We start from the raw sequence: 13,217 nt of genomic DNA on the forward strand, positions 1-13,217 counted from the left end.
TTAAACTTACATTATATATTCTTTGTAAATACATTTGTTTTATTCTATATATTAAATTAAATAAGTTAACTAATAAAACATCCTGAATGGTTTGAAACCCATTGATAATGCTTATCAATTTCAAATAGAAAAAGTTACACAGCCTAAATTTTTTAGAATCCTAAGATTGCTAACTATATATTTAGTAGCTATTATGTTAAAAAAAACTAGACTGATAAAAGCACATTCAATAACAAACATTTACTTTTTAAAGATGGATAAAAGATTGTTTACAAGTGAACTCAACCTGTCTCAAAACACAAAATATAAATATATTAAATATATTTAAATCCAAACAAATATTTCATTCATATGCTACAAGCAACATTCAACCAACAAATTACACTTTCTTGCCTTTATTCTGAATTTTGACTATGAAAGCTCAACGATCTTTGGTCGTTTACTTTTTTTGTCATTTTCAGATGTTGTGTTTTTTGGCTTTTTATCATTAAGAGTTTTGGATTTTGACTTTTTAGTTTCATTATTGTCATCGTCTTCGGAATCACTACAACTGTTGTCATCATCATCACCGCTATCTTCCGATTCCGATTCCGATTCCGATTCTGATTCCGATTCCGATTCCGATTCCGATTCCGATTCGGTACTACTAGCATCAAGGGAGATGACTGGTTGATTACCAAGAATAGCAGATTCAGCTGCAGCAACAGCTTCTGGGGTGTGAAGATCCGCAACACCAAGCATTAGATCCTGTGAGATTAAAGGAATGGAATCTGTCAAAGGAATGGAATGTGAAGAGTAAAGAATGGTTTTTGGTTTTTAGTTTTTACTTTTTACATACCATTTCAATGTATTCTGATTCATCCCCTGTGAGTGCCTCAATATCATAGTTTTTGGAACTCTGTATACAAAAAGTAGACATTTAGTAAGATTTCTAATCACAGAAAAGGAAAGTTTCATAATTCATAGTTTCATACCATAGCATCTAGCTGCAACTTCTTGTTTGACTCTGCCATGACTCCTAAAAAGTCCTTCAACTTTCCCATAACTGAAACAAAAGATAAGAAGATCATGAAGATAAAAATATTAAGTATATATAAAGTATAAACACACGGAAGGATGAAGAGTATAACCTTGGCTAGGTGGAGGAGCTGCAATGGTGGGCTTGGAATTAGGAGGTGCATTCGCTTTAGTTTTTGCAGCTTCTATCTTCTTCAACAGATCATCATCATCTCTTTTGCAAACAAGAAGCGCTGACTCTGCAAATAAATTGTTAGAATGTTGGTTCTTAATAAGCAAATTAAGTTGATATTATGGAAACATACCTTTAGAAGAGGAATTTTTAGTGTCGTTTTCCAAGTCGAGAAGAGCTTGACTGCTGTTACGCCCCATGCTCACTCCCCAAAACGACTACAAGTAGCAGTGTGCGTGTGTTAGAGCTAACTTGACCTAACATATATGAAGAAAAGCAGCCCACAATCAACCATTCGATGATTTTTCGAGTTGCAAAACCATAAATTGCTAAAACGGCAAAACAGAAAGCTAATATATGAAGAGTTTCTAGTCTTCTAGACATCCCAATCGGGAACAGAAAGCTATATGAGGTTGGAAGTGCATTAAATCGCAAACCTAAAAACAGCGAAGGGGTCTGGATGAAAGCGAACCAGAGGGATGAATAAGCCACACTGCAAACCTGTAGTTGTGAGGAGCTAGGACTCTGTCCGATTTGATAAACCTTGAACTCAATGATTTCGATTTCAACAGAAAGCAGGGAAAAAGAAAAGGAAGAACGAAAGCAGGGAAAAAAAAGGATAAACAAAAGCAGAAATTGAAGAACGAACCTGTAGTTGTGGGGTGTTACGTCTCTGTCCGGTGGCTTGACAGGGGCGATGGAATACTGCGGCGGGCAGGGGAGAGCTTGAGGAGCCGACGACGTGAGAAGGGAGGCGTCCGTGTGTTTGCGACTTTGCGTCCTATTTGTTAGAATAAGGTTTATTGGGCAATTCCTAAATATGGCAAAATAAGGGGTTCCACGGTATTTTAAACAATTTTTTTTTATCCAAACATTAATCTTCTTTAATAAATAAAGATTTTTTTTTTCTACATAATATCATATTATAATTTATTTTATCCTATGTAATTTTGTAGTTATTTTAAATTAATGTTTATTCAACTGTTATTTTATAGTTTTTTCATTTTATTAAATTCTAGATAGTATTTAAATGCAATAATAAATATATATCAATTTCATTAATAAACTTTCCTTCAAATTTCAAAATTACTAAACTAAAGATTCATTAATTAATTAATTTATTTATTTAAATTATTTGTTTAAATTTAAAAGAGAAAAAAAAACACACTTTATTTTTTATAATTCAAAGTTTTCCCACTTATCTTATAAATTCATACTTCTCAAATGTTTAGAATTTTGTATTTAGTTTTTCTTTAAAATCAACCTATGTAATACATGGATCTCACACCTAGTTTTAGTTTATACATTATGGATAAAAAGAGATAAGAGTCGGATGAAAGCAAGAGATGTTAAATGGTGAAAGAGAAAGAGGCCATAACAAAGTATAAAGGGTTTTTGTGTTGGATAACAGGGTAATAGCAATGTTTTAAAACCTGGTTTCTAATAGGGTAAAAGTAATGTTTTAAAACCTAGTTTTTAGTTGATCCAGTATGACAACCTATCTCGGGTCAATTAGTTCATCTTGCACAAACACAACATAAGCTAGTCTTATTTCAGCGAGAGAGAAAAAAAAACACTAAGAGAGTATGAGAAATTAGCTATGAGAAACCACTTGGGTTGTGGTGACTTGGTAAGGTATGTGGAAGATATGGTGGATAACCTATTGATCCATGTTCAAATCCTGGCACCACTCAGCCCTTGTGGCCATGGAGGTTCGCCTGCAGTGACTCCAGGGCATGAGACAAAGCTTTATGTTTGCAGCGGGGGATTAGTCAGTGCGCAAAAGCTGGTCCGGAAACCCTCGTTAGGGAAGTTCCCTTTCCAAAAAAAAAATTAGCTATGAGAAGTCATTAATTGGACTCGAAATTAACAAGAAAACCGGTGTATGGGAATGAAGATTAAACATTTATTGGGTCTATGAACTCTAAATTGGTGTGGGAAAAATCGAAATCAGCAAAAATCCAGCGGTGAACTAATCAAGATTGAAGATGAAGCCGGTGTCTAATGAAGTTGAGATTGTCTTTTGTTTCAAATCGGTTTTGGTGGCCAAGTCAAGAGTCCAGTTTTGAAGCCCAAGCCCCCAAGTCCAATTTTTTGGTTTATACCCACCGGGATTTTAGTGGTTATTGTTCACTGGTTCAAAAGAGTTCTTGAGAAACCCGGCCAATTCATTATTAGTCATGAATAGGCAAAAAAAAAAATCGGTCATAACTCTTCACAGGTTACACTCAAACCGGTTCGACCGCTGAGCTTTAAAACATTGGGTAAAAGGGTTTTTGTGTCAACGTCTTTTTTTTCTATTAAAATCATTTACACTCATGTGGGGGTCATTGACAAGCTTTGAATGGATTTAAATATTTGGTAAAAAAACTCTAGAATCAAATAAAATGTTTTGTTCGAGTATACGAGTTTAAAGTTTTTATTTTAAAGAAAAGATTATCTATATTCCAAAAACTATTTCAACTAAACAAAAGTTCTTTACTTTCCTATCACATTTCAAAGTCCCCGTTCATTTTTTGCACTAGTCATTACAAATGGCATCGTACTTACTCAACATTCTTCTCAATAAATTAGTAAACTACCATTCCCTTGAACAAATTTTATACGATCGCAACCCCTCCTACCAACTTCTACAAGTACACAATTGTCGTTGTTATTGCCTACTTCCTTCCACTCCCATTAACAAACTTCAACCCTGCTCTACACGTGTATCTCCCAGCAATCCCCAAACCATCGGGGCTATAAATGATATAATGTTATTGTCAAGAAAATAATCATCTCGTGACATGTGATTTTTGATGAAACAAAATTCTCTTTTCCATCAACTAATCCCCCTTCAATGAATCCTATAGTTTTCTCACCCAAAACCATTTCCGTTTTACCCTTACACTACTCAAACAACCCCTTCATCACCTCCTATTACTAGTTCGCTTTCATCCCAACAATTTGGCCCATTGAAAGCCCAAACAACCCCCAATTTATCACCACCCGAATAGCCCAACCCAATCCACAACTCCTAATATCCCGACATAAAGTCACTATCATTCATACCCGTAGCATGTCTGAAATTTCTAAACTAGAAACATTGTTCAATCTTAATACTTCCACTTCTAATTCTCATCTTCCTCTAAATTCTACAAGGGCCCTTTTTCTGATCCTCGTTGAAAAAATGTCATGACCCACGAATTTATTGCTTTAATTGAAAATAAACCATGGGCCTTGTCCCACGAACATTGGGCATGCAAGTTATGCATTCCATGAGGATTTTTTGCCATAAAATGAAATCCGATGACACTTTTGAATGTTGCAAAGCACGATTTGTTGGCAATGGTCACTCACAACAAACTCAACAAACTGGGATTGATTCTAATAAAACGTTTAGTTTTGTTGTTAAACCAACAACTATATGAATTGTCCTTAGCTTTGTTGTGTCCAAATCTTGTTTAATTCAACAACTTGATGTCAAAAATGTGATCCTCCTAAGTAATCTTAGTGAAATGCTTCACATGCATCAACCCTTGGGCTTTTGGGACTTTGTTCATTTGAATTATGTTTTTTTGTTGAAAAATTCTCTATACAGTCTAAAACAAGCTCCAAAGTGCTTAGTTGCAATGTTTTTAGGACTATGTATCAACCATTAGTTTCGTTCCTAGCAAATACGACAATTCCTTATTCATTTATCGGTGTGGTGCCAACTTTTGCTTATCTACTTTTATTTTGTTGATAGTAATATTTCAACGTCTTCTCATAAGCTTCGACAATCCTTCATGGCTCTTCTTGCTATAGAATTCGCGATGAAAGACCTTATACTATAAATTTGACTATCAACTACCAAATTTTAAACTCATTAATTTCAAAGATGAACAAAATTGATACAAATTGGAAGTCAGTTCTTCATCATCATCATCACAAACACCGCAACCACAATCACCGCCAAACAAGTCAACAAACCATTGATTATTGTATAGACCCTTATTGTCTAGATTAGTGGTTTCTTGCGATTTGGGGTGGTGGGTGATATTTTTAATTTTTAATTATTAGTATATATAAATAGCTAAAAAGAAAATTTAAAAAAAAAAAAAAGGACAATATGACCTTGCAACAAACCAATAAAGGCCAATTTCCGCATAACTGAAACAATATTACAAGTAATATTTGAGTCGCTTTGAGGGATTTCCACTATGAAAGCTCAACAATCTTGGGTCGCTTTCTTTTTTGGTCATTTTCATTTTTCTGTTTATCATTTAGAGACTTGGATTTTTGCCTTCATACCCTTATTAGTTTCTTAATCCCCTGAATCACTGCTATCTTTCAATTCCGATTGTGATTCCAATTCCGATTCCGAATCTGATTCCGACCAAGAATGGCAGATTCAGCTGCAATATTCACCAACAAAGTCTCAGCAGCAGCAGACATAGTGTGAAAGTTTCAATTCCAATGTGGGCCCCTTCTGCCAAGCTACCTAGCAGACCACTGTGTATCTGCTTTACATCTCACATGATCCTTCTAGGACAATGTGGGCCACCTACTTTTCTTCCTTTTTGTCATCATAAGGAAGCCACTGAATATCCTGTTCACAGAAAGATAATTTTTTTTAAAAGAAACATGGATAAAATAGTAACGAAATATAAAAATATGTATCCGTGTGAAATGTCTAAAATACCCCTATTAAGCGCATACCATGTAACATAGGCTCTGCGAAAGTTGAATTGCATCCTCCCACTTGTTAGCTTTCACAAGACCTTTAACAAGGTTAACAAAAACACTCAATTCGGGAACACCACCTCTACCAATCATATCTCCATATAACTCAAAAGCTTTCTCAACCCTATTTGAAACCGAAAGACTCTCAATCAAAGAAGAATACAAATCTTTATCCATAAAGGAAGATAACTCACTCATCTCTTTAACCAATTCCAAAGCCAATTCCATTTTTCCAGCCTTTCTATACCCATCAACCAAAAGTTTATAAACCGGAATAACCGGAATGGAATCATACTCACTTACACCCTCCAAAACCCCAAGATTCATCAAAAACTCCCAATTAAACCCTTCAATAACCTTACTATAACTCTCCATATGCATGGGCCAATACGTCATTTTCATCTCCTCCAAGAGCCCTAGAGCTTCATCCAACAACCCAAAAGCACAACAATGGTGGATTAAAACACTATACGTGACATAATTAGGCGCACAACTTTTCATCCCCATTTCTTTAAAAATTTCAAGACTTTTTTCCACTTTCCCAATTTTTCCAAATCCATCTATCATTGAGGTGTAAGTTACAACATTCGGTTTACACCCTTTTGTCTCCATCATCTCCATGAGTTTATAAGCTTCGTCTGTCTTTCCAACTTTACATAATCCATCTACCATTGTTGTGTAGATTATAACATTAGGAGGACATGAATTTTCAAGCATTTTGGATAAAATCCGTGTAGCAAGATCCAATTTTTTGTCTTTAAACATCTTATCAATCATTGATCCATAAGTAAAGACATTTGGATTGTACCCTTGTTCACACATTCTTGAATAAACTTCTTCTGCTTCTTCTAACTTTCCGTTTTTTAGTAACCCATCAATAAGTCCATCATACACGATATTATTAGGCTCACAACCTTCAAAAGTCATCACATTTATAAGTTCACGTGCTTCTTTGACTTTATTTGCTTTACACAACCCATCCACCAAAGCTCCATATGTCACAACATTTGGCTCCAAAGTTTCGATCTTTTCACCTCTAAAGTGAAAACCCACATCAGAATTTTCTTTTTCTTTAACATTTGGCTCCAAAGTTTTAATCTTTTCAACTCTAAACTGAAAACCCACATCAGAATTTTCTTTTTCTTTAATACCCTTCATTCTTGAGTAAATTTGCAACGCCTTTTCAACTTTACCAGCTTTACAATGACCATCTATTAGAGCTGTGATTGTGACAATGTTTGGAGAACAATCACATGACACCATCATTTCAAATAACTCATTGGCATCTGATATCTTTTTAGCTTTAAGATATGCATGTATAAGAACTGTATATGTTACCACATTTGGAGAACAACCATTTGTAATCATTTCATCAAACCATTTTCGACCCTGAGGAATTAACCCCGCTTTACAAAAACTATCAATCAAAATCGTGTAAGTATGAACATTTGGAACAACCCCATTCTTTTTCATTTCTTTAAACAACCAAAACGCCTTCTCTAATTTGGAAGCATTACACAAAAAACTAATTACATTCGAATACGTACTTTCATCAGGTACAAAACCTTTGGTCATCATTTCACGAATCACATTATAAGCTTTCTCAAATTTCCCAACCTCACAAAGGCATCGAGCATAATTGCTAACATTAACTTTATTCAACACAAAACCACATTCAAGCATTTGACCATAAGCCATTTCAGCTAATTCTAACCTATCTACACTTGGGATCTCACTTGTTCCACAAATTGAACCAATAAATATGTTAAAGATTACAAGATTAGGTCGAACACCGTATTTTCCCGTTTCTTTAAGCAACTTATGTGCATAAGCAAAGTCTCCTGATTTACAATAAGCATGAACAAGAGAATTATATATTTTAGGACTCGGGTAACACCCTTCAGCAATCATCATGCTAAGAACTCGCTTACATCTTCCCAATTTTCCTTTATTCAAACACCCACAAAGCAAAGTCCTATATGTTAACACATTAGGGATGCAAGAATCACATCTCATTCGGTTTAGAAACTCCATAGCCTCTTCGAATGAAGAACCTTCACATAACCCACCTATCATTCTAGTGTATAATGTAGTATCAGGAGCAAACTTTTCCTTATCTATCATATCAAGAGCCTCCCTCCATTTTCCAAATTTACATAAAGAATATGCAAAAGAACCTAATGTATGTGGATCCATTTTATAACCAGCATCAGCCATTTCACTGTAAACAAGATTAGCAGAATCCAGTTTATTTGCCTCAAGAAATACTTGAATTAAAGCATTGTAGGTCACTCTAGAAGGTTTGTGACCAAAATCTTTAAGCCTGGCTAGCTCTTCAAGTGCTGAATTCCATGAACCGTTTTGACAGTACTTACGGATCAATACATTAAGGAGTTTTCCAAGCACTTCTTTATCGTCATCATCTCTAATTTCCCTAAGAAAATGATCGGGTATTCTATCAGCATTGTTACATCCTATTATGTCTAATAAAGCTTCGTAAACAGGTAATGTGTGATTATACCCAATTTGTCTACCTACCCATATGAAAAACTTCACAGCTAATTCAGCATTTTGAAGTAATTTTAACACATCAATCACAAGCGATTCACTCAGTTTCTCTCTGAACTTACTAAGAAATTTATGGTTTTTATCACCGAAATCCCTGTTATTATCTCTAATTGCTTTACAAATAATATGCGCGTCTGAATACTTACGGGATTCGAACTTTTCCACAGACAACGAACGCTGCAAAATTGCAACTTCTTCTTCCAAATTGACCGAAACTCCAGAATCCTTGTGAGGATGCGAACTGATTTCTGGGGGATTGAAATTTGAATCGATCAATCCCTCCAATTGATCAGGAGAGGAAGTGCTGATGGATTTGTTGAAGGTGTTATAAACTGAACTTTGGCGGGAAACCTTCGATGAAGTGGGATTTGCTATTAGAGAAATTAAACGAGCAAATGAGGAAAACCGTTGCTTTGATTGATGGAGGTTAATCTTTACCCAGTTTCTGCTCATTCTAAGCATTTGAAATTTTGAACTCTAGGGATTTAGGGTTTATAACGATGCCTTGTCATTTACACCGGAAGTTTTTCCCCATTTTAGTCCTAAAAATATTCCTGTTAAACGTATGAAATAATTTCAAGACAAAGTTACATAAATGGTCCCGATGGTTTGATAAAATAGATATATAGTGCTGTTTCAAGAAAATAGACAAACTCAGTCCTTATGATTTGTTGATATTACATAAATGGCCCTTCCAATACACGGCATCAAAAAAAATATTTTTATGTTTTTGCAAAATGACATTTTACCATTTTTTTCTTTTTCATATTTCATATATTTATTATTAATTACTTCTTAAACTGTAGGGACCATCTATGTAACTTATATTTCATTTACTAATTTTGTGATATATTTATTTCCATCGAATCCGCCAACAAAGAAATCTAGGGTTTTTTTCCTCCGTGTGTTCTCTTCTTCGAATATCATAGATTGTTTTTCTATTGCAGATAAATGTCGTCGTTATGTTAGAGACCTCGTACGTTGATTCAAGCTATGATATCCTAATGTCCACTTAAGGAAAATAAATTTCAGTCCATATTTTCTGATATCACCATGAAAACTTAGGTTCTTTTATTGTTTTCCTTATATGTGATCCTTTTTTCTCCTTGTTTTTAGAAGGATTTTCATCTTATGTTTACATGTATGTTTTCTTGTGTGTAGGAGGTCGTTTTTTTAGTTTGAATCACCAGTCACCACATTTCCACTATCCATTGTAATTGAATCTTGTTCTTTGCCTATCCCAACTTCCCCTCCCCCCCCCCCCCCCCCCCACACACACACATACCAATCGACGTCAGTTGAACTCGTAATGATATCAAAACTGATTTTAGGTCTTTCAAATTAAGTAGGAGTGTCAAGGATGATTCAAGAACATCTCATGGTTATGGAAATTTCAAAGGTTCGGGTAGCAGCTTTTCTGGTGGCGACACCGGTTCAGGCGATGGAGGAAATGGATTTGGCGTTGGTCCTAGTAAAACTCCAAACAAGAACTAAAGATGAATGTGTAACTTAGAATAAAGATGGTTTATCACCATTAATGCTCAAAGGGATTTATTTTATTTTCCCAACTCCGACAACAGATCTTCAAACATGGTTGATTATTTTTTTCAAGTTCTTATGATAAATTACATAAATGGTATTGCAGTTTAGGAAGTAATAATAAAACTATAACAGCCCAAAAACCACAATAAAAGTTTTCATTTAAAAAACCATCACATAAGAACAATGTCAAATCATCAGAGTACAATATCAAAAAGTACAGAAAATAGTGAGGAGAGAATGATGTGCCATCATGCCAAACCCTTCCCCTTAATACCGGAAGTACCTAAAACCAAAAATATAAATTGTAAGCAAAAACTTAGTGAGTTTCCACAAGTACCACAAACTAAACATAAATAAGTTAGTGTTATGGTCCAAACCATAATCTTACAAGTAATTTCCTGCCGAGGGCCAAATCTCGGTCTTCCATACAGTTGTCATGTGTCAGATCCTGGTCTTTCATACAGTTGCCAGGGGCCATATCCTGGTCTTTCATACAATTGCAAGGGGTCAAATCCTGGTCTTTCATACACATATCACAAATATAGCTAGCATCCTATATATCACAGATAATGGACTGGCCTTGGTGCCTTCGACCCATTGGTACAGTGAGAAAACTCGCCTTAGTCCACTGATAAATAACTAAATGATTGGCTACCAAACCGAAAGATCCCACACTAAACACAAACAAATCATCCTAATCAAGCTATAAACCATAATCGTGGGTCGAAATCCTAAATCCAGACCCCTAAGATAAAACCCTTCCTATAATGGGCCTAACCAAACTTGGCCCAATAACACAATAACGGACCCTAAGGCCCAACTCGTGCAACTTAAGGCCCATTAACGAAATCCTAAGGCCCACCCATGCATCAAATAGTCCAAGGCTCACAACCTAACTAAGGTCCAAAAGTCCAAAGCCCAACTAAAGACTAAAAGCCCAAGGAAAGCCTCTGCGAGGCGTATGCTGGGCGTATGCGTTGTACGCTTGGCGTACTTAACTACCCACCAATATGCATAGTGTACCCCTTGGTACGTGTAACGCCCGTAGATCAGGAATAATCAATTTAGAGACAATAAGCGTCAAAAAAAATGACTTTTTGATAGAAGATTATTTAGGATGAATAAACCTAACTAAGTTGTAGTATATGTTACAAGGCTTCCGTGCATATAAAGAACGCCAAAATCCGAGTTATAACGAAGAAGTTATGACTTGTTAAAGTTTCGCGACAGGACCGGCACAACGTTGAATGACGTAAAAAGTGAATTTACGTTAGAGTGATATTTAGCCTTAGCGATCTAAACGAGAATCGAAGATCTCGTTGTTAGTAGCGAAACGACGAAAAGTTAGGCAAGAATGGACGTCGGACGAAGAAGTTATGAATTTATAACGAAATTTTATATCCCGACCTATTAAAAATAAATAATAAAAATAAAAGTCAAAATTAGCCGACGGAGTCTAAACGAAAGTCGAAGAGCGTAGTCTCACCTACGCGTGGATATAAAGAACATCGAAAACGGAGTTTGTATGAAGAAGATATGAATTTTCGAAGTTTATTAATTAATTAATAATTAAATTTAATTATTAAATCCCGGTATTATCCGAAGGCGAGTCATCGGACTCATCCGAAGTACGCCCCGCGTACGAGTGTACGCCCCGCGTGCAGCGAAACATGACGACCTTCGCACTCGAATTCTTCAGATGACGCATGCAGTGACGAATTCGGACGCGTACGCCCTGCGTACTCCGAGACTCCTGCCTCTTATAAATAGGATGTGAGGGCAACTGGTTCTTTTGTTCATTTTCTCTCTTCTCTCTCCCGTTTTACATCGATTTGCTTGCCAGAAATACCCCGAAGCCCCGGTATTATTCTCGAGCCCCGAAGCAAGTCCCAAGATCCCGAGAAGTGCGGTTCCCGAGCCGAAGCTCTGCCCGCGAGAAGTTCGATTTTTGTGGAGATCTTCCAGATCTACCGAAGAATACTACTTCTGCAAGTCGTAGTGCTGTCCGATCATCTTCTGATCAAGTGAGTGTATACTACCTTTCATAAACACGATAATAATACAAGTATGGTTTGAGTGTGTTAAGTTTATTGTTGTTTATATGTGTGAGTGTATACTACCTTTCATAAACACGATAATAATACAAGTATGGTTTGAGTGTATTAAGTTTATTGTTGTTTATATGTGTGAGTGTGTAGTTACTTTCTTCTAAAAACCGGAACCGGTGTTCAGAACCGGAACCACTTTTATGACCAGAACCGGTTTTTGTGAAACATTTAAAAGATGCATATCTCATTCGTTTCAACTCCGATTGACATGCGGTTTTTTCCAACATGTAGTTTAGAGTTTGTACATGACTTTAGACTATAAATTTGTCATTTTTAGTTTTATATTCATTGACTTACTATCTCCCAAAGTGGAGATATCAAAGTTGGAAGTTTTTAGTTTTTCAGTTTTTTTTGTATTCGGTGAAAGTTTTAAAACATGCATATCTAATTCGTTTGAATTCGGATTGACATGTGACTTTTTCCAACTTGTAGTTTACAGTTTGTACATGAGTTTAGACTATAATTTTGTCATTTTGGTTTAACATTCAATGATTTATGGTCCTCTGAAGTCGGGATATCAAAACTAAATTTTTTTCAATTTTTCAGCTATTTGTTTTGGTACTTTGTATTATGTGAAAATGTTAACACATGCATATCTCATTCATTTAAAGTCGGATTGACATGTGGTTTTTTTCCGGAATGTATTTTAGAGTTTGTACATGCTTTTAGACTATAATTTTGTTAATTTTGGTTTCACATTCAATGAGTTACAGTCCCCCAAATTCGGGATATCAATATGAAAATTTTCAAAGTTCAACCCACTAAGTAGTAAGTAATTACCAAAAAATTCCGGTTTTTCCGGTTCTAAACCCACTTTATCCGGTTCTAACCTACCCACTTTGATGTTTCCGGGTTTTTCGGTTCTAGACCCACTTTACCCGGAATCGAACCGGAACCGGTTCCTATATACCGGTCCGGTTTCCGGTTCTACAAAATCCCGTTAACTGGTTCCGAGTTTTCCGGGTCCGGATCCATCCGGTTCGGGTTTGGACCCACTTTCATCCCTAGTGTGGACCCAATTCTTTCATTTTTCATTTTTAGTTAATAAATTATTAAAGAAAATATAAAAAATACAAAAAAGGAAATAAGAAGGGCAAAACAGTTTT

General features: G+C 35.6%; 2 protein-coding genes across 7 annotated transcripts; both read right to left on the bottom strand.

Moving 5' to 3' along the window:
* Positions 1–291: 291 nt before the first annotated feature.
* On the bottom strand, positions 292–2,000 carry LOC145037653 (uncharacterized). 6 transcript variants are annotated; one of them, XM_078986384.1, is made up of 7 exons: positions 1,839–2,000; positions 1,627–1,714; positions 1,323–1,407; positions 1,131–1,256; positions 975–1,045; positions 839–898; positions 292–747 (listed from the first exon to the last, which is right to left on the bottom strand). In XM_078986384.1, exons 3-7 carry the CDS (start codon positions 1,387–1,389, stop codon positions 412–414), a joined length of 660 nt encoding a protein of 219 aa, XP_078842510.1. In that variant the 5' UTR covers positions 1,390–1,407; positions 1,627–1,714; positions 1,839–2,000; the 3' UTR covers positions 292–411. The 6 variants fall into 6 exon arrangements, with proteins under 6 accessions (XP_078842510.1, XP_078842489.1, XP_078842501.1 ...); XM_078986363.1 differs by having other exon boundaries at positions 1,323–1,446; XM_078986375.1 differs by having other exon boundaries at positions 1,627–1,732.
* Positions 2,001–5,285: 3,285 nt separating this feature from the next.
* On the bottom strand, positions 5,286–9,008 carry LOC145037687 (Tetratricopeptide repeat (TPR)-like superfamily protein). The gene is made up of 2 exons (XM_078986395.1): positions 5,870–9,008; positions 5,286–5,759 (listed from the first exon to the last, which is right to left on the bottom strand). Exons 1-2 carry the CDS (start codon positions 8,921–8,923, stop codon positions 5,715–5,717), a joined length of 3,099 nt encoding a protein of 1,032 aa, XP_078842521.1. The 5' UTR covers positions 8,924–9,008; the 3' UTR covers positions 5,286–5,714.
* Between the last annotated feature and the right edge of the window lie 4,209 nt (positions 9,009–13,217).

Source organism: Lactuca saligna, chromosome 1, assembly GCF_052625555.1.
Source record: "Lactuca saligna cultivar CGN05327 chromosome 1, ASM5262555v1, whole genome shotgun sequence".
Lineage (NCBI taxonomy): Eukaryota > Viridiplantae > Streptophyta > Magnoliopsida > Asterales > Asteraceae > Lactuca > Lactuca saligna.

What these genes read in the sequence shown, in the direction of transcription:
- LOC145037687 (XM_078986395.1), bottom strand. Translation starts at nt 8,923, where the DNA reads ATGCTTAGAATGAGCAGAAACTGGGTAAAGATTAACCTCCATCAATCA. An exon ending in CGCAGAGCCTATGTTACATG is followed by an intron (nt 5,760 to 5,869) that starts GTATGCGCTTAA and finishes TTCTGTGAACAG; the next exon opens with GATATTCAGTGGCTTCCTTA.
- LOC145037653 (XM_078986370.1), bottom strand. Translation starts at nt 1,389, where the DNA reads ATGGGGCGTAACAGCAGTCAAGCTCTTCTCGACTTGGAAAACGACACT. An exon ending in AGCTCCTCCACCTAGCCAAG is followed by an intron (nt 1,046 to 1,130) that starts GTTATACTCTTC and finishes CTTTTGTTTCAG; the next exon opens with TTATGGGAAAGTTGAAGGAC. An exon ending in AATCAGAATACATTGAAATG is followed by an intron (nt 748 to 838) that starts GTATGTAAAAAG and finishes TTAATCTCACAG; the next exon opens with GATCTAATGCTTGGTGTTGC.